At 30.8% G+C, this 20901-nt stretch overlaps 1 protein-coding gene across 1 annotated transcript; it reads right to left on the bottom strand.

Annotated features, from left to right (window-relative positions):
* Positions 1-3516: 3516 nt before the first annotated feature.
* Positions 3517-7947, bottom strand: LOC116023031 (NAC domain-containing protein 21/22-like). The gene is made up of 3 exons (XM_031263976.1): positions 7679-7947; positions 4854-5128; positions 3517-4387 (listed from the first exon to the last, which is right to left on the bottom strand). The coding sequence occupies exons 1-3, from the start codon at positions 7869-7871 to the stop codon at positions 3770-3772; spliced, it is 1086 nt and encodes a 361-aa protein (XP_031119836.1). The 5' UTR covers positions 7872-7947; the 3' UTR covers positions 3517-3769.
* Between the last annotated feature and the right edge of the window lie 12954 nt (positions 7948-20901).

Genomic DNA, 20901 nt, shown 5'->3' with positions numbered 1-20901 from the left:
AATTATTCTATTTCTTAGTTTAAGTTTTATTAAATTCGACGACCGAAGTTCCAATTGGCAATGTATGCAATTTAACAACTTTTGGATTTCTTTTTTCAAGATTGTACTTCTAAAAAATTATTTACAATAATTAAGGAAGTCCTGCAATATAATATAATATTAGTTTTCCTTGTAAGTAACGAAAGAATTAGCGAATTTGGACAGATGTACTTATAGATTTGATAAACTAATCAGTAATAACATTATTTGTTAATATCAAATTAAAGCTAAAATCATTTTGTATTTTTGTACTAATATAAAGTACTAACCTAATGAATTAATTAAAATCGAATGTGGCCACCTAATTGCAGAGGTCGTGGTCTCAACACACAAACGTATATATTACATCCTTCAATACATTATCAAATTAATTAGAGGTAAGAAATGAGACTCCACTTAAGCAATTCTTAATATGTCGCCCTTGACAGGCCATGATATACGTGCCATATTATAATGGTCAGCTCATATACTACTAATAATAATGTTCTCAAGTCAATAATCATAATATTCAACTAATGATCATCAGCATCATTCTTATATTATAAAAAGGCAAAAGTGTCATTCTGCATCATGAACTAATCTAGATTATTCATGCTGCACCTTGACTTTTCATAAAATTCATTTCGATTCACTTCCCAGTAATTTTTTCCATCTAACATTTTTCACAAGTTTCACAGTTACCAGGATGACATGGCACTGGCTTAAGCTGATGTCGACCTTCAGTAGTTTATAATAAAAACAATTTACCACTCACACATACTCGCTTCCTAATGTGGCAATTTATAGTAAGATGAGATTTAAAAAAAAAAAAGAAAAAAAAGAGAGAGAATAAATAAACAAAATTTAAAAAAGAAGAAGAAGAAGAAGAAGAAGAAGAAGAAGAAGAAGAAGAAGAAGAAGAAGAAGAAGAAGAAGAAGAAGAAGTAGCCAGATGATAATAGCTACATCAGAGAGTGACAAAAATTGTGTGATTTTTATAAGGGTGTGAAGTATTTCCCTATAATAAAATATGAATTGTGATGTAGAAAAAAATTATATTAATAATTGTGCACGAATCATTTATAAGTCAAGATTTATAGAATAAATTTTCACAATTAAATATTTACAGTATTTTTAAATTGTTATTTATTTATTCTTCTATTGATTGGGCAGTATTTATTTATTTATTTGTGGTATTTCTTTGAATTCTGGGTATCATTCCGTTTATCTTTGCCTTTCGTCAGCTTCCTAATCTTCATATATACTTTCTTCCCAAAGTATATACTTTCTGTTCTGGGAAGAAATCTTCATATATACTAATTTAATTAATTGACGATTTTTATTGTTGACGCCTCTTGTAAATTATGCTAGCATTTTATACGCGCTATGTACAAAAATTTATACTCAATATTAAAATTTTTATTAATAAAAATAATTTAAATTTTTAGTTTAAATTATATTTTACAGTTCCTTAAGATAGTAAATTTTAATCATCGTAAAAGACCTTGTGGTCTAGTGGCATCTGGTTTATATTCCCATATGGAGGAGAGTGGGTTTGAGCCTCAGTGGATGTGACTGTTTAAATAAAATTAATATAATATTAAGCAAAATAATGATGGAGTCATCAATATTAGAATTAAATACTAATGATATAAGGGTAGTTTTGTTTAACAAGAATGAAGTAGGGATAATTTTGTCCAATAAAATTAAAATGTACAACATTTATTAGAAAAACAGACATAATCAAGAGTTTAACATTAATAAAGACTTATATGTTTTTAGATAATTTGTCTTTTTTTTTATTGGATGCCGTTCCGGACATGTAGTATATCTTTTAAGAACAAATAAAAAAAATTGGGCCAATTAAAAATGTCAAACTTATAACTTTATAATTATTAAATTAATAGTTTTATCACATAATTATTTTGATATTTATTTAATCTGTGTTTGGCTTTTAGTCTTTGTTTTGTTTGTGTTCTATCTTTGTTTATTATTTATTTGTAAATTTCCTTTTATTCTTTATTTTACTTTATTCCATCCTCTCCCACCCACTCCCTCGTCCCATTAGCAAATTCAATAAAGGACAATGTTACTTTATATGAATCAATTTTTTTTACCATTTAATATAACTTTACGTCTGTACATAATTAATGTTTTTATATTCTTCTTCGTTTTCTTCTATTTTACATTGCATTGAACATTTGTTTTAATGAAGTTGGTTTGTTTATTTTTCAAAAAAAAAATGTTTTTTTTCCCATTGAAATATAATTATATATATAAAAAAAAAAACCTATGCAAACTACCTTGAATTATAATAAAAACTCGGTCGAATTTAAAAATTTAGACTCAAGTTCTACTTACTTATAAAATAAGTTATAAATAAATTATCAATTCTACTTGTGAGATGAAGAAGAATTTGAAATAAACTCTTGCTTTAAAATATTATATTATATTATATTTCGATGGCATGAACTTGACCCTTGAAACTTCCGCTCAACATAATGTGTGTGTATATATAATAGTCATTTTAGAATTGCACATTATTAAGTAAATAAAAATATTTGACATAATATGGTTTATTTAAATAAACATTTTTCTAACGATAAGATAAAGCATGCCAGTTTATCAATGGATTGTCAATTCAATTTATTCACTATCTAAAATAAAATAAAATAAATATTTACAAATTAAAGATGTTATTTCGTGTGATTTTAGAATTACCAACTTACTTTGATGAAGGAAAACGGAATCATAAGATTTACCAAAATTGGAAGTACAATAACATAATATTGATAGCAAAATATAGTTCGTTGTCCATCGTGGCTCTGTCGATCAACATCCAATTCACAGTACGATATTGAAAGAAATTAAGAACCACAGATTCCTTAAAAGATTGTTTTTTTTTTTTTTTGAATACTCCTTAAAAGATTGTTAAAAATGAATAAAAAGTGAACAATATAAGTTAGGTAATGGATGAGGAAAAAGGGAGAAGGAAACAACGTGCTACAGATTATGTAGTTTTAAGTCCTTTTCGGCAATTCTATTCCTATTTTCAAGTCGAATTCTTGAAATTCTTAGTATTAAGTTCCAACAGAAAGGTCTCAGGTTCGAGTCTCATCACACTCAAGATGTTGGTATTATCATGTTGTTTGAGCAGATACTATGTATAAGTTAAATTGTAATACTCAAAAAAAATTCCAACAGGAAGAGCTTAGTCAAGGCCGAATAGCTAGACCGAGGGTGGGCTCGGCCAAGGCCGAGGACAGGCTCAACCGAAGCCTAAGCTGAGGAGGAGATTGGCTGAGGCCTAGGTTGAGGACCAGCTCGGCCTAGGCAGCCTAGGGTCAAGCGCGGGGCTCCACCCCGGGACCCTAGGTCCATCTTGCTTCACTGCTCTGCTCTATTGGGTTAGTTTGCTCCGGGTCCATTGTCAATATATCCATCACACATAGTTATTATATTAAAAAAAATAAACGAAAAATAAAAATATAGTAAAAATGAAAGTTTGTAATTAGACAAGAGTCGATTACACAACTATAAGAGAGCTTTGTACATTGATTTGACAATCACTAATCCTACCTATCCATAGCAAATTACTTAGCCAGGGCCTCAAATCACACTTAAACAATGCTAATCATCTAAAAATTTAAAAGTAAACTTGTAAAGTCGTATCTAGACAATTTTTGTGGACGAAAGCTAGCTCCATCCGAACCCGAATTCGAATCGGGCCCACCCATTTAAAAAAAAAAAATCAGTAATCATTGTTCCAAATGCTATTCAACCCAACCTCGGACAAGAAGCTCGTACTCTCCGAACTCCCTTCCCCAAAGCTGGGAGAACCTCCGCCTTTCACGTTCACCATATTATTTACATTATTATTATTATTAATCATATTATTATTATTATTATTATTGTTGTTGTTGTTGTTATAATTAATGTTTAAATGGCCCAAAACGGCTTTGATCACGTTCTTGTCGGTGGAAGAAGAAGACGCGGAGTTGAAATACGCGCAGATATCGGGCGGCAGGGAGTTGAACACGGTGGTGGTGGCGGCGGCGGTGGGGTTGTGGAACGCGGAAGGTGCGGCGGCGGTTGCGGCGGGGTTGTTGGGGGAGAAAATGGAGAAGCAGGGCACTTGCTCATAGTAGTCGTTTAGAAGAGCGGTGGCGTTGTTAGGGTGCGTTTGGTTGAAGGAAATGCCGCCGTAGGGATCCATTAATGGCGGGAGAGATGAAGAGGTTATGGCTACGCCGTCGTGATGGTGGTCGTAGGTGGCGTTGTAGCCGCCGCCGCCGCCACTCACTATTCCTTGTTTGGCACCGGGGATTTCTTTGCTCTTATGGAAAACCCGGCATAACACCCAATCTTCCTGCATAGCATTACAAATCAAAGAATTTAGTATAACAGGTTAAAAACAGATACTACATTGTAACAGAGTTTAGTATTCAATGAATAATATCTATGATGTAATAATAAATGCATATTTAATATGTTTACATATCAATTGGATGGTTATGCACGTTAAAAATGCCATATACAATACTACTAATTAATGCATCATTATTCCTTGAATAAAACAATTGTCATATGCCAGTCATCCACATTTATTCACTTTGACATTTTTACATATAATGATAAATATAACTTATTGGTGTTGACAATGATCTAAATATTCATATATTGTTTTCTTTCTATGTTTTTGTTTATTATTACACTGTTTATTGAATTAATCTATTGAAATTTTTATTTTTAATTTTGATATTAATAAATTTAAATTATTGGAAATAGAAGTATATACACGTGTAATGCAAAAAAAAAAAAAGAAGTTAAATTACCTTAGTAGAAGAAAGTGGAGGTGGACCAAGGGGACCTTCTAGGCGAAACTCATGCATTACCCAATCGGTTTTTCTTCCCTTTGGAGCCCTTCCTTGGTAAAATACTAAGGTTTTTCTCATTCCTACTAGAGTTCCTTTACTAATCACCGGCCTATCTTTTCCGGTGGCTTTCCAGTATCCCGACACTGTTGCTCGATTTGTGCGTAGTCCGGTTGCATATTTCCGATCACGTTGGCTGTAGAAATACCAATCCTTTCCTCCAACACATGCTATTCCTGTAATCATCCACATCCATGAAGAAAATCAATTAGTTGATTTATATCTAGGTTTCCTAATTAAGATTCAGTAAAAATAACTAGAAGTATTGACCGTAAACTATGCATAATTATTCATATTTTAAAACTCGTAATTAATCACATCAAGTTTGTTACTTCACACAACGTTAACACCCAAAATACATTAAAATTAAAGCAAAAACACATATAATTTCATAATTTAACATAACTACACATTTAACAATAGTTAATAGAAGACACGAATGATTGAGATATGCAAAGAGGCAAGATTTGATATACAAATTTTCATAATAAAAGAAAATGCTAAATTTAGGATATTCTTTGGTGCGCTCAAGGAATTAAAACCCAAAAAAAAAATGATAAGAAAGAATTTGATGAAACGTAACGTCATATGAGTATTAGCAATTAAGGAAGTGACGTTAAAGATGCAAGCTGGGGCACCCTGTGGGATATCAACACGTGGCAAAGAACTGATAGCTGGATTAGCTGACTTTAGTCCATATTGTTTGTTTATGGGCAAAATCACAAGATTTCAATTACATAATGGAGAATTATTGAAGAGATTTTTGGTAATCTGCTAAGGTAAAACTAGGATGTTGATATATATAATAATAATTACCTAGATTTTTCAATTTTCTCCCACCATATCATGGACCTCGTGAACTCGCTTGAGGCTCATAAAGAGGTATAAACATATATATTGGACACGTAAATTTTAAAATTTCAGCAAATTTGAAAAAATTAAGAAAAACTATTATAAATTAATTTTACATACACATATTTTATATGTGTGTTTACATATATACACACGCATATAGATACATGTACATACAGATACACACAGTAATATAAAGAATTAGTCCACCTAATGACAGTGACAAGACCAAAAATTTGTTAGGAGAATAATTAGTTATTATGTCATATATTCTAGAGTTTGATTTCAAAACCGTGTGGTTCAAAATTATTCATAATATTAAATTTGCAATTTTTAAATCCTACTCATATAATTCATAATTAATTTTATAAATATGATTTGTCTAAGAATTTTTTAATAGTAAAAATAATTCAAGTTACTTTCAAACTTCATTTTAATATGAATACAAATCTGATCTTAATATGAGATGATCAAGCTATGACGACGAGATTAATACATACTGACTTCTCGAATCATGTAGTCAATAGCAAATAATGGGTATGTATGTGTAGGATACACGCGTGTGGTTGACATTAGGTGAAAGGTATAAATCAGTGACATGACTTGAGATTATTTTTATTTTTAAAATTATTAATTTTGCATTGTTATCTTGATCACTATCACCATCCTTGAATTATGTTAGAACAAAAACAAGAAGAGTGTCAATTTCTTATAAAGGCATTTGAATGAGATATTTTCATGGGATTATTCATCTTTTAAATAAATACTTATATATCCATAAAAAGAAACTTTTTCTTATTACTTATAAATACAAACAAATAATTAGAAAAATCGTTCAATATACTATATATGTATGTGTGTGGAAATATAGATGTTTCCCTATATTATACGAGACTACACTTAAAAGTATTTCAAACTTATTTTTTCAATTTAAATAATGATATAAAAAAATTAAAGGATGAAATATACAAATTTTAAATGACTAGTAATACTAGGAGAGGTGTAGTAATATTATTATATAATTATATACATGTAAAAAAAATAAAAAAGAAAAAAAAAAGAAAAAGAGTTTCTTCAATTGTTGTCAATTCAATTGTTGATTGTCAGCAATATTAACTTTTCGTTTCTGACAAAAAAGAAAAGGATTATATCCAAATGCTATATGTATTGAAATTATACATATATAATTTCTACAGCATTGAAATTAAATAAATAATAAATAATTACTGAAATTTTTGAAGACATAATACACAAAGTCAAATGGGTTGAACTCATCATATATGAACTTAAATATAAAATTTTACGAGTTAATAATTCTTCTTGATTAAAATAACCTAATTTAATGAAAATTATGGCTATTAATTCACCACATTTCAACTCACATATATAGTATCTCAGTTGCATTATTGCTATGCCATGCGTCTTTGTCCAGCTAAAAATGCATACAAATGGCTTTGATACCAATAAAAATAAAAATAAAATGCATTAATTAGGAAAATATCTCAACCATTATTTAAGATAAAATATAAAAAAATCCTAAAGCCTCATTAAGATCCCAACCCCACCCCCACCCCCCTCTCCACCTACCCTCATCCACATACACACATATACATACATAGATACATACATACATACATATATAGTTATGAATTGCATACATAAGACATACAAATCCTATCAGACCGAAGTCTAAAGGTACAAATTCTATAAGACCGAGGTCTGAAGGTACAAATCCTATCAGACCGAGGTTTGAAGGTACAAATTCTATGGTCTGGAGTTTGGCGGCCCGGGGGATTTCGCCTTTCAGAATTAACATAATTTAGGATAGGATAGCAGAAATAAAGGAAGAGAGAGAGAGAGAGATGAAAGAATACCAGGAATGTCCCAAGGCTCGCACTTGTTAAGGTCAACTTCGATCAAGAAAGGTGGTCGGAGGTGGTGGGGATCACCGGAGCCGTTGATCTTCTTGGCCAAGTAATCACAGATCAGCTCTTCATCTCTGGGATGAAACCTGAACCCCGGTGGCAATTTCGCCTCCACCATGCTCAAACTGCCGCCGCTATTCATTATTTCAGGGTGGGGGAGGGGTGGAGCTTTTTTGTATGTATATATGTATGTATATATGCAGAATAGGAGAAGGAGAAATTTGATACAAACAGAGCCAAATGGCAGAAGGAATATGGAGAGATATATATAGGGAGATTATTAATAAAATGGTGTGTGGGTGGCTGAATATTTTTATTATTATTTTAGTTGCCACTATCATTAATTAATGGAATTTTTACATTCTTTTTACCCATTAAATAAAACCAACAAAAATAAAATTTTAAAAAATCAAGTGGTTAAGCCAATCGGCAATTCCGTGTAAGAGAGGATTTTGATTAGTCTGACGTGGTGTGAACTGAGGGGAGGATTTCTTGGTCCACATTACGATGACGTGGACTCACCGATGCTTGCCAATCTGCTGATGTGGCCGCTTATTCATATTTGCTAAAATTAAATTTTCATATCTCACTCTCTCTCTCTCTATATATATATATATATATTCACCCTGGTAAATTTAATTTTTCATTTCTCACGTTAGATATATCGAATCGAATGTTCACATCTAACAATATTTATGTGAAATGAATTAATTATTTACGGTAAAAGATTTAATATTGATTGTGTTTATATGTATTTGGTTTGTGTATCGATGTCATATTAAATAAAAGTTAGTTTTCCTTTTCAAAAAGTTGATGAAGTTCATGTGTAGTACTACGTACGATTAAACATGTCTATTAGAGCAAAACAATAATACTACTGACAACTCCCACCCAAGTCAGAAAAGCTTATTTTGGTGATTATGGGAGCTACCAAAGAGCGCGCCTTGTTACTGTGAGGAGACAATAGCGCGCGGTAAATTATTGTGTAGACCATGAATGCAATATATATTTTTTTTTGAAAAAAATGCAATTTACATTTTTAATATATTAAAAATACATTATTTGACAATATGTAAAAATCATGTACTTTTAAAAATGTATTTTTTTTATGGTTCACAAAAAATGTGTGGACCATGGTCTATGGAATAATTATTTGTAGTGTGCCTCCCGATCCAAAAAAAAAAAAAAAAAAAAAAAAAAAAAAAGAAAAAAAAAAAGAGAACGCCTTTTAACCTTAATTGTGCTACTTTAATGGCGATTATTAACATGTTTTATTGATTAAATCAGAAGTATTGTTGCACAAACACAACCTCTAATGTGTGTGTACACACACAAGGACATCAAACAGTACCACACCAACATTCAAATACATGCATCCAATATATCACACTTGAAAAAAGAATCTGGCCCCATGCTAAGTGTGAAAACAATTATTTTATTTTATTTTTTTTAAATAAAAACCAACAAATTTTAGTAAGATCCAAGTTAAAATAAAAGAAATAAGTGACACCCTTCTTATTAATAAGCCACTTGATCATTAATCATACACTTATATCTAAATTAAGACCACCTCCCACTAACACGTCAAAATATCAAATTAGCAAAAAATTGACGATTAACATGGTATTGCGGCAAAAATTTGACATTTCATGAATAGTGCAGTGCTATATATATGGCGCTGCACTATTCATCCTACACAATTTTTGGTGCTGCAATTTGTTTATCATTTTGCCCTTGTTTTGTTCTTGATCTCTCCTTACTTTTTCTTTTTTTTTTTTAAATGTTTTTATAATTCCTTTCCTTTATGTTTTTTTAATATTACACATTTTTTTAAATATTTAAACATAAATGGTATATTATTAAAAATAAATGTATCATTTGAAAAATCTCATCAAAACAATTAAAACAAGATTAAATTTGAATATAATTGAATTAAAAATTAAATTACATAAAACATAATTAAAGTTGTAATTTATTAATTAAATTACAACTATATATGTTATATTAAAATAATAAAAAGTATAAATATAAAATTTTAATTTATGAGAATATAAATTATTTTAGTGTAGAAAAAAAATTGGTGTAAATGGGTTGGAGATGAAAAAAATTGATGTAAGAATATGTTGAGAATATTCTTTTAGTGTAAAATTTGATGCAGAATTTGGTGTTTTGAGCTGGAGATGACCTGACCGACTATTCAGAATTAACCAGATACATTGAATGCACGTTTAATTTAATTTATAGAAGTGGTCGGACTAATTTTCCACGGTATAGTATAGTATAGTATTTTACATCTTTCCCCATGTTTTTAAATTTTTTCTTATGCTATCATCAATTGTGCCTAATAAAATTCTAAGGCACACGCATGTTTGCCCTACCAAAAAATTATAAGGCCCACCATTGTAGCACTTCACTGTGGTATGATGCTGCCACATATTTTGGACTATTATCTGGTATTGATCTCAATTGAAGGCCTTACTTTTTCATGATATTGATTGTAATTTTACTATTATCTCAAAAAAATTAATTAATTAGTAATTTTATTTAAATATATTTGCAATATATGGTAAAGCCCCATGGAATTGGTAATACCAGAAATATCCATGGCTGACCATCTTTGTCAAAAAGAAATGATGATGATTTGATTTAGCTCTACCACTAGAATTTCAGTCAACAATGTGTTCAAACTACCTAAGCTTTTTTGTATGGGTTATGATGAATACAACCTTCTCTTTATCCATCCTTAATTATCCTTTAGTGTATAGTATTAGTGATTCACTTCTCTACAAATTCTGAGGAATCTATGTTTTACTATTCTACGTACTACTTAGCTAGCTTCTTCCTTATCTCCATCCTCTCTTAACATGGGTCGTTTTCATTAATTTATAATGTCGTACAAAGAATCAATACCCCACACGGGGTTTGTATTTGAGACCTCTCATTTGAGAAGTCACAGTTATGTCGCTTAACCACAAAGCCTTTGGTGGTTGAATCCATTATTAATTAATCAAATCAGATTATTGAAGTTCCATTTAAAAATAATAGTAAAATTACATGAAGTAGTTAAAATGGTTGAGATTGCTATTATTAGAGCAGAAGCGATGTGAGTGATCTATCATGCACCTCGATCAACCGGTCCCTTATCGCTTGAATTGAAATTTCTTGAAGAAAATGCACTTGAGGGGTATTGGACCGCACCAATATGATTGGCTACACTTTGATCAATTGGTCGTCCTTAATCACTTGAATTGAGATTTCTTAAAGAAAGTGCAGTTGGGATATTGGAACGCACCAATTTGACTACACCGCTCTCCCACAAACAAAACCCAAGTCAAATAAAATTTGGTATAAGAATTGTTATTAAAAATTCAACATGGTTTTAGGATTATTACTATCTCCACTAGTTTTGATGTTAACCCAAAATGACGAAAAAAAAAAGGTAAAAATATAATGGCCATGTTTGGTAAAATAGTATTTTAACTTCTCTAACTATTATTAACTATTTGACTTGGTTATAAAAATCAATATAAGTATGTGTTTGGTTAATCAACCTTTTGTAACTTCAAAATACTAAAATTCAAAAAGCTACTCAAAACAACTTTTTTTAATTAGCTTTTTAAGAAAAGAAATTATACTAAACAGCTAACAACTAATTTACCAAACACCTTTCTACAATCAGTTAATTAATGTTATAAACTAGTTATACCCTCTAATCCAATTATCTAACAGCCATTTACCATGCAGGGCCAATATGAAAGAGTTGATAATAATAAATTGGGTGAAATAAGGGGAATGGGTAAATGAAAGTGCATTCAAATTAGTGAAGACTTAAATATGATTAGCCCAAAAAAGGAAAGGCAAAGAGGAATTATTGGGTAGTGAAGAAGGCGACTGTTTGGCATGTAGTATACACAACACAAGCCGTGGAATAACTGAGTGGGGGCCACAGAGTAGAAGACAATAAAGCGAAAGAAAATGAAGATAAGATCAGGATGGAGATGCAGATGCAGATGGAAACTATTTGAACTAACTTCGAAGAATCTTGTATATCTATTATTTATTAAAATATTTATAAATTAAAAGAAGAAGAAAAAACAAAAACTAAAAAAAAATAATAATTACAGAAATCAATATCGGTTCAAACTTCACTTTGTCACTAGAAGCACGTCTCTTCATTTTTATGTACACTAATATTCTTAAAGAAATTATAAAAAAAATATTTTATGAATTTCTTTTACTAAACATGTTGTAAAATTTGTTTGTAATAATAATAATAATTATTATATATAATGCATAAAGTAAAATCTAAGTGTTGGATGGTAAAGTCGTTTTCGGAGTAATCTAACGTTGTACGTGGAAGCCAAATAAGATGGTAATGGGACATCTCTGGGGTCAATAGTTGGCTTCAAATGCCAACTAAAGCAAGAAAAAAATGGCAGAAATTTCTGACCATTTTGTACAGTCCCCATTTTTTAGTCAAACCAAAACAGAAATATCGCTGGGAAACTCAATTTTAAGTAGTTCCATCCATGCTTTCATGCACCAACTTTTTTTACTTTTTTTTTTTTTAATAAGAAAGCCGCAAATTACGTGTATTATTCCAATAAGTAAGAATGTTTCAAAATTTACAAAATAGTCAATAATCTTGTAGTTTGGTGTCACAGAGTGACTCTCACATATGGGAGATCAGGGTTCGAATCTTAATGGGGGCAATATATTGACTCTCTCAGCAAATTGAGAAAGTAATTATAAATAGATATTACATTGTAACAGAATCAATAGTACTCAAAAATAAAAAAAATAAATTTACAAAAAAACAAAAAATTGGAAGCGTGCATGCACACCACACGTGCAACCCCAAAGTCCATTAGTTTGAAATGAATAGGTAGTATAGGCGGCCTAATATTTTAGATAGTTCATGCGCATATAGAGGACAACGGAGACAAAGATGCGTTATTCGTAGATTCATCGGATACTATCCAACAACACTCTTCAACTTGACGTGAAGTACACTTAGTAACATTAAGATTCTCCAATTATTACTTCTTTTATTGATTAAACACTTAATTCGATATTTTTTAAGTGATAAAACAAAATAACTCAGGAATTTAATTGAGCGAGTTGTGTATGAACTTTGGTAAATAAAAATAACATATGTTTGTCATAATGAAAGATGACTAAGCAATAGGAGAAAAGAAAGTTATATAATTGTTTTTTATAATTGGTTTCAACATGCAAATCATATGGGCGTAAAATTAAAACACTATCAAAGCTTGACGGATCTTTTAGCCAAGTGACTAAATCCGTGACAATCTTACAAAGTTAAAGGTGATATTTACAATTTTTGGTAATAGGGTACCAAAATGACATGACATGACTAATTAAGAGATGAAAATTAAACCACATTTTCTTTTCGTTATATATATACACGAGGTGACATCTAGTTTGAAAAGGGTCTTTCATGTGAAAATACAACATGTGCCATTTATATTGATGCACTTTCACCTTTATTTACAAAAATCATATCCAAAATTGACACGATATAAATTAAATCTAAATCATTTAATCACTTGATCTGAATAGTGAATGTTTATTTATTTATTTTTACACCAGCAAACATTATCGCATGATTTATTCTCTAAACACTGATAAATATTAGCATACCATAAATCCATAACAGGTGCACTACACAAAATTAAAGTAATTGCTTAACAAGTGCTACTGGCTGGACGAAAATTTACAAAATACTTTGTATAAAACAAATACGGAGTATTATTCTATAAGGAAAAATGTTTTTTTTTTTCCTTCTTGAATTTCTCATCAAATATTTTCTATTGATGTATGCCGCTTTCATTTATTCAGTGTTCCTAAATTGATTGACCTTACTACTAATTAAAAAATAAATTTACTTAATAATTAAATATTAAAAAAATTGATTGACCTTACTACTAATTAAAAAATAGATTTACTTAATAATTAAATATTGAAAAATCCAACGAAATAATGTCACGAAACTAAAAAAATTTGTAGTAGGGCAAATATAGGAGTACTATGTAGCATTACTTTATTATATATAATTACTTAAAATAGTAATGCTTTACGAAGAGATCGAAAGTGCCATTACGCCAATTCCACACATTAATTGAACGCCAAGTACAAGCAAAGACTATTCCGGGAGGAATTCAATGTTTCAAATATATATATATATATATAATAATATACAATTTTATCCTTATCCTAAACCATTTCATTTATACAACAATTTTTTTTTTAAAATCAAATTAAAAAGTTAATTACTAAATTAAGAAAATAAAATCACACCTTAATATTAACTATGGGCGTGATATTATAAACTTATTTTTGATTAGTTATGCAGGAAGTGGTTGAAGTGTTGAACCTATTATTAATTAAATAATGTAATAAATAATATAAGGATGGCAATATTAAGAAGTGGTTTTAATATATATGAAAATATAAGATTAACTAAATAAAAAGGGAGAAAAATGAGTAGCAGTATATGCGTTCGCCACCAGAAACATCCAAAATGGTCAATGCAGGAGTTCCCGTGATTACCTGATAAGATTTAGGCCACTTTCATCCACGCACCTATATATAATATATATATATATATATATATATATATATTTCTTGAAAACGAAATCTGTATGTATAATCTTAATCCCAACTTTCAAAACCCTAATATCAATTAAACACCATTACACCTTCAACAATCTTACCATCCAATATTACTTTCAAAGCTCAAAATTCTCTTTTAATGTCCACTTCTCGATATGTCATCTTTACACATAGGAAGATTTATAAGGGGGCAATGAGACAGTTTTAAAGTAAATATATTAATTAAATTGAGAAAATATTATTTAAATTGGTTAATTAATTTATACGAAATATATTTTATAATTGAGTATAAACTATGTAGTTGATGTAGTCAAAAAGTTTTAATTGTGCATCATTGTATTTAAATTAATTTAAAAATATTAAAATAAAAAATATAACGATATCACTACTTGCACAAAGAGTCAATATCGACTCCACTGAGACTCAAACCCACCCCTTTTCATATGGAAGTGCAACCGAGTGCCGCTAAATCATAAAGTCTTGGCACAATATCACTACTTTATTGTGTTTGAAGTTCTTAATTTCGGGCAAGAGGGAATCAACATTTTGGTCCTTCATCCAATTGTTTCTCAACTGTCAATGTAGTCCATAGTTTTTAATTTAATTTCAACTAATTTGATCCTCGAATTGTTTAGAATTTCATCAATTAAACCCTTCGAGCATCAAATTAACGAAATTTTAAAATTGGAAAAATCACCATTTTAGTCTTTCGGAAGGGTTTAATTGGCAAAATTATTTAAACAATTCGAGAATCAAATTAGTTGAAATTGAAAGGGATTTTCCATAAATATAATATAATATTATTACTGGGTTGTGTTAAGACGAAAAGTTCTCGACATGTACCAAGGGTAGCTCAGATGGCTTGTAACAAGTCTTGCTAGTCTTGCTCCAGCAAAGAGTGAGAGTTTGAGTTCTGTTGGCGCTTGTGGTGTGTTACCAGTGTAATAATGAAAGGTCCTTATGCATAGAGTATATGGTTTGTGTGGATCTAAAGGTTGTGTAAGACTCATTATTTATCGAGTTTTTACTTCCTCCAATAGCTGTACGTAGACTCACAATTTATTAAGTTTTTATCTCTTTCAGTAGCTTTAACAGTATGATCTTAAAAGTCCGAATATAATTTGAGATAAGCTGAGATATCTGAATTATCAAAACTAAAAAAAAAAAAAAGTTTCTGGACACTTTGGAAATTAAAGTGGGGGGGGGAGGGGGTTAGTTGGTTTGTATCTTATACCAAGTACTATGAATGGTTTGAAAGCTGCATGGGCTCCTTTTGTGTGATGGCAACATGTGGATCATATCAGGTTATCCTCTTCTAAATAGTAACAAACATCTCAACCCCATCCTCACCCACTTCATTACATTTTAGATCAGATATATATACTAAAGCTACCAGATAATGAGGAACTGCCAATTCAACTTCCTTAACAGCAAAATAACCTCATTCTATTCAAACATTTACACGTGTACCCACACAATAGCAAGCCACCTACTACCACACCTTAACTTGGATGTCATACTTACTGTACACCAACGCATAATCTTACCCTACCATTTCACCTTTCAATTCTTCATATTTGTTGAGTATGACTCTATTACGTAGTAGTATCTATTCAATATACTTTTTCTATTAGTTGTAGTCAAAGAGTTACTTACTTTCTCTATCCACCTCAAAAAGAATTATTGACTCTGTTACAATGTAATATGTAGTATCTACTGAAGCACAAACAGTCATTACTGCCCCTCAAAGTTATTTTCAAAATGATGCTATTACATATTGTATCTTCTAACTTATAATTGGTATATATTTGGTGTAGTCATTAGTGTTCGGTCAATTAAAACTAAAAAAAAAAAGGGTTAACTCATGTGAAAATTAAGAGATTATGTTGAGAAAAAATTAATGTATTAATTAGCATCATCAATAAATATTAAGTCTTGTGTAGGACTGTCTTACGTGAGACATGTAAAACTTTTATACGCATCTCACCTTAGACGATCTCACACAAAAGTGACAAAATCAAATCATTAATAAAAGATATGGGCTACATTTAACTCCTCAACTTATAGAATCCTTTTAGCAAAGTTCTAACCGATTGTGTTTGTTTATAACTATGTTTATTTAAATAAATCGTAAACCAGTTAAATTTGTCCAAATTTAGAATTAAGCTTTAATATAAAATCACTATCATATTTGAGGAATCAATAAAAGTTCTTGATAAAAAAGAAAAAAGATAATTGGAAAAAATAGCACTACTTTCCAACAACAATTATATAAAATAAACTAAAGTCACAGGAATGATACAGTCAAAGAGAACGAAAATGAATCTTTTAATCTGATTGGGCAGAAATATAATATGCTTTTTTTTTTTTTTTTTTTGAGAAAGCAAAGAAGTTTCTGAGAGGAGATAGTGCCTAAAGAAAATGATTTACACAAACACACAGTAGTATTGGTGGCTACCAATTGCAAGCAGCCAAAAAACAACAAAACCTTTAAAACTGTATGTGGTGGGATACTTCCATAATGATGTGTCTATATCAGATGAGAACCACTATTCCCGTGCAAATGCGTGAATTACACAACTAGACATTACAAGATGCATAACAAGTAATTCTCACGTTCGAATGGGAGATGTGGTTCTCATTTGATCCGATTCTGCCTTATATATAATCAAGCATTACAAGATCAGATGCATAACATATAGTTCGCACGTTCGCAAAGGAGAAGTGGTTCTCATTTGATCAGCCCTATATATATATAAATATATAATTGATGTAATTTTCATAGAGGGAGGGGAATATGATAATGGGTTAGGATTGTTAGGTAGCACAGTTAATAGAATAACAGCATCATATCATTATTCCAACAAACTCACAATGACTTTACACAGCTAGCTACTAATTATGTTCTATCTATATCTATTTTTAATTTTTATTACATAAATGAATGAAATAATCATATATACTCTTCATTGAAGTTTGTAATTCCCAAACACAATAATTAACAAACATATAGGTAATGCTCCTAATTAATGTTTTCTGGTATGTAACAGACTCTTTAATTTACGGTCCCGTTAAGATATATTATAAGGATTAAAAAAAGTAAACTGACTAAATTATTTTGAATGAAATGAATGGTTGTCATCGAGTCAATCAATATGGTTGACAAAATAGTAGTGCAAAGTGAAGGTGATCCCAGGACCATCAAGCAATTTGGGTGACAGGAGAATGTTTGATCTGGACAAAACCTACAGAATGATTCAGCTTTGACCAAGATTTAATAGAAAAAGAATAAAGAGAAACTATAGGATAGAAGGCCTCAAAATTAAGAAAATTTCTGGAGCTGAGGTAAAACAAGTGATCTAGTGTACATGGTTTGAATGGTAGACCCAATTAATTAATTAAGGCATGCATGCAAGAAGCAATATATAATTATTGTGAAAATAAATGAAAGAACATTTCAATTCTGACTTTTTGTGCAAATTGGTGTTTCTATTTGCAGCATATATCATAGAAATGGGGTGTGAGTTGAAATGGTACAATCAGAAGTGAGAAATGAGGTCAACCCTATCAAAAATCCCAGGGGTGCACAAGTAAAACAGTATGTATAAAGATTAGGAATTGGGAATGGAGAAAGTACGTAAACAGTGACAACACATATATATGCATTCAGATATTTGAGAGGAAGAAGCAAGGCCAAGGCAGATAATGTATATCTTCTCCCAAATGTTGAATCCCCAACGCCCGGCCTGACAGAGCATTTGGGAGGATGTAAATTATGGTAACTCAGTAACGGGTTGTTATACCATGAACCACCTTGGTCCTTTCTACGCCAATTGATGTGTATTATTGGAATTGTGTATGGGTCCATATAATAATTTGCACTTAGTGGCATAGCAGACAGAGTCAAATACTAATGCATAAGTGATCTGGCCACTATGGACATAATTCTCACACTGTCGAGTTTCCAATCTTATTGGTCTCTTCTCCCAAATATTGTCTACTGAACCAGTTACGGACAGCTGTTTAGAGGGGAGGGTAGGGCTTAATTATTTTGATGAGAAAAATATGTAACTTGGGCGGTAAGTGTTGCAGAAGTTGACATTCCTTTTGTCCAATGGAATGTATGTCTGAAGATAAAATAAATAAAGTAACGGGCGGGGGAAATGGAATGGAATGAAGGAAGGAAGAAAGAAGCTAAGGATAAATATTAAGAAAACTCCACAGTGCAGCAAGGATTTCATCATATTAGTATGCAACTTGCCCAAATTAAAGCTACCTTCAATTCTTCATCTCATTATATATTGAACACTGAGGATTAAACAAGTGCAAGTGTACTCAAACTCACATTTATATATAATATAGGGTGCAGAAAATAACAGTTTGTTACTCTCATCCACGTAGATATAAACATTCATGAAGTCAGTACTGATCACCCTATAGGATTTAGTCTTGGTCTGCCCGGGGAATAATATCATAGATCAGACGACTATGTATGTGCAAGGTTGGAATAATTACTGAAATTTAAAATTTAAAAACAAAAATCCTGGGTTGATTAAAGTTTACAGGAGGAAACCAGATAAACAAGTAGAATGACTTTTGGTTGTACAGCGCAGCAATGTTTAGCTGTTGTCACCTAAGAAATGTGAAGAAATATTTCACATTTTTGTTTTGGCAAATAGGTTCGATTGGTTGGTTTTGAGGCTTAGCTTGATACACCCCAATAGTTATACTATGGATTCGAGTCTACCTTGCACGGTGAATTCATGTCCATTTACATACTGAATGTTCACAATTTACCTATGTAAATTGTGAACATTCAGTATGTAAGCTGGATCCAGGTTCACGGAATAATTTGCCCGAGTCCCACAAAACCAAACCTCTGGATGTTCATTTCTTTTGTTTAACCCGGAAAACAAACAATTCTATTCAATATAAACCTGCAAATAAAATTTGTTTAATTTAGAACTAACAGAAAACAAAGAATTCTATTCAATATAAACTTGCAAATAAAGTTCTTATCTATGGGAGGTTGCTATTCTCTTTTAAAATTACTTTTTTTTTTTACTAATTTTCCTTGTCATGGCATTATTTTATTTATTAGACTCTTTTCTGCATAAAATCAGCTAATTTTTCTTTTCTTTTCTTTTTATAAATAATATACTAAATATATAATGTCACGTCACGCAGAATGGAAGGATAAATATCCAAATAAAAACTAAAAAAAGAAGCAGATGATATCATATTATGACTTCACTTGCTAAAAACTTGGAGGAATATGGTAGCTAGCAACTGCAAGATAAATGGAATTCACTCCGATATTTCCACCAAAGTGACAGATCAAACCACCGCCCCTCAGTGCTGATATCAATTATTATCACAACTTGCTCCAGTAGAAAAACAACTTTCCTATCAGTACACTCCTCCCTCAACATTATCGCATATTATCATAATACAACTTGATATAATGCACAACTCAAATCCTAATTCCTAACTTTTCTAGCTTAGCATCAACTGACTAAGACACCAATTCAAGTAAACTTCAAATTTTCCTACCAATAATAGCCATATTCCTAGGTGACAATACTGGGTCAAAAATCGGAACCACTGCAGCTTCCACCAAATCACTGCTCTCCTGGAGGAACAATAACCGATCAAGTACAATAATAGTTTCCAAAACTGGCCCAAGAGCAGCACGAAGAGACCAATATGGCCCTATCATTTCCTGCACAAAATTGTTTCATAGGGTTTATGAGTATCTTACAGATCCAACTGGAGGGGGGAAATTAAGGTATAAGGGGATTTTTATGCTAAAACTAGAAGAGAGAAAAAAAAAAAAANAAAAAAAAAAAAAAAAAAAAAACATAGTTTCAAATTCAATTCCTAGTGAAAGTGACATATTTACAATCTCGATTTGAGTCAATCAATTATGAACAACTAAACTGATTACCTCCTTATAGTCATTTGCTGACTAAAGTCACAAAGCGAAATTTATCTAACAGCTCATTTGGTTCGCTGGAAAATATTTGAAGGAAATGGAATTCAAGTTCCATGGAAAACAAATTACCAGGAAAATAGATTCCATTGTTTGGTTGGTGGAAAATAAATTACTGGGAATATAAATTACATTGTTTGGTTGGGTTTGGAATGGTAAGGAATAATGAGTATAATGACATATATAACCCTACACAATAATAATAATATAATAATAAAAGAGTAATTAATAAAGTAGGGTGAGGGTAGAATTGTGATACTAGTTTTTCATGGAAAAAGTTTTCCATGGAAAACAAAATACCTAAGATTTGCTAGGAAAACATTTTCCTCATTGTTAAGGAAAACATTTTCCCATGAAATTTGTTTTCTATCCAACCAAACAACATAAAACACCATTTTCCCCCACTTTAAGGAAAACATTTTCCATGGAAAATGTTTTCCATCCAACCAAACACCCCCTTAGGGTCTGAAATGGTGGAAGCGGGTTCCCACGTCATCCAAAAATTTAAAATAAAATAACATCTCATAACATAAATTCATTTAAT

Source organism: Ipomoea triloba, chromosome 6, assembly GCF_003576645.1.
Source record: "Ipomoea triloba cultivar NCNSP0323 chromosome 6, ASM357664v1".
NCBI classification, from domain to species: Eukaryota; Viridiplantae; Streptophyta; class Magnoliopsida; order Solanales; family Convolvulaceae; genus Ipomoea; species Ipomoea triloba.
This window is presented reverse-complemented; position numbering and strand designations above follow the sequence as displayed.

Excerpts from the sequence above, each read along its gene's own strand:
- LOC116023031 (XM_031263976.1), bottom strand. The coding sequence starts at position 7,871 with ATGAATAGCGGCGGCAGTTTGAGCATGGTGGAGGCGAAATTGCCACCG. Across the intron at positions 5,129-7,678 it reads CGAGCCTTGGGACATTCCTG|GAATAGCATGTGTTGGAGGA; the intron begins GTATTCTTTCAT and ends GGATGATTACAG. Across the intron at positions 4,388-4,853 it reads CTCCACTTTCTTCTACTAAG|GAAGATTGGGTGTTATGCCG; the intron begins GTAATTTAACTT and ends AATGCTATGCAG.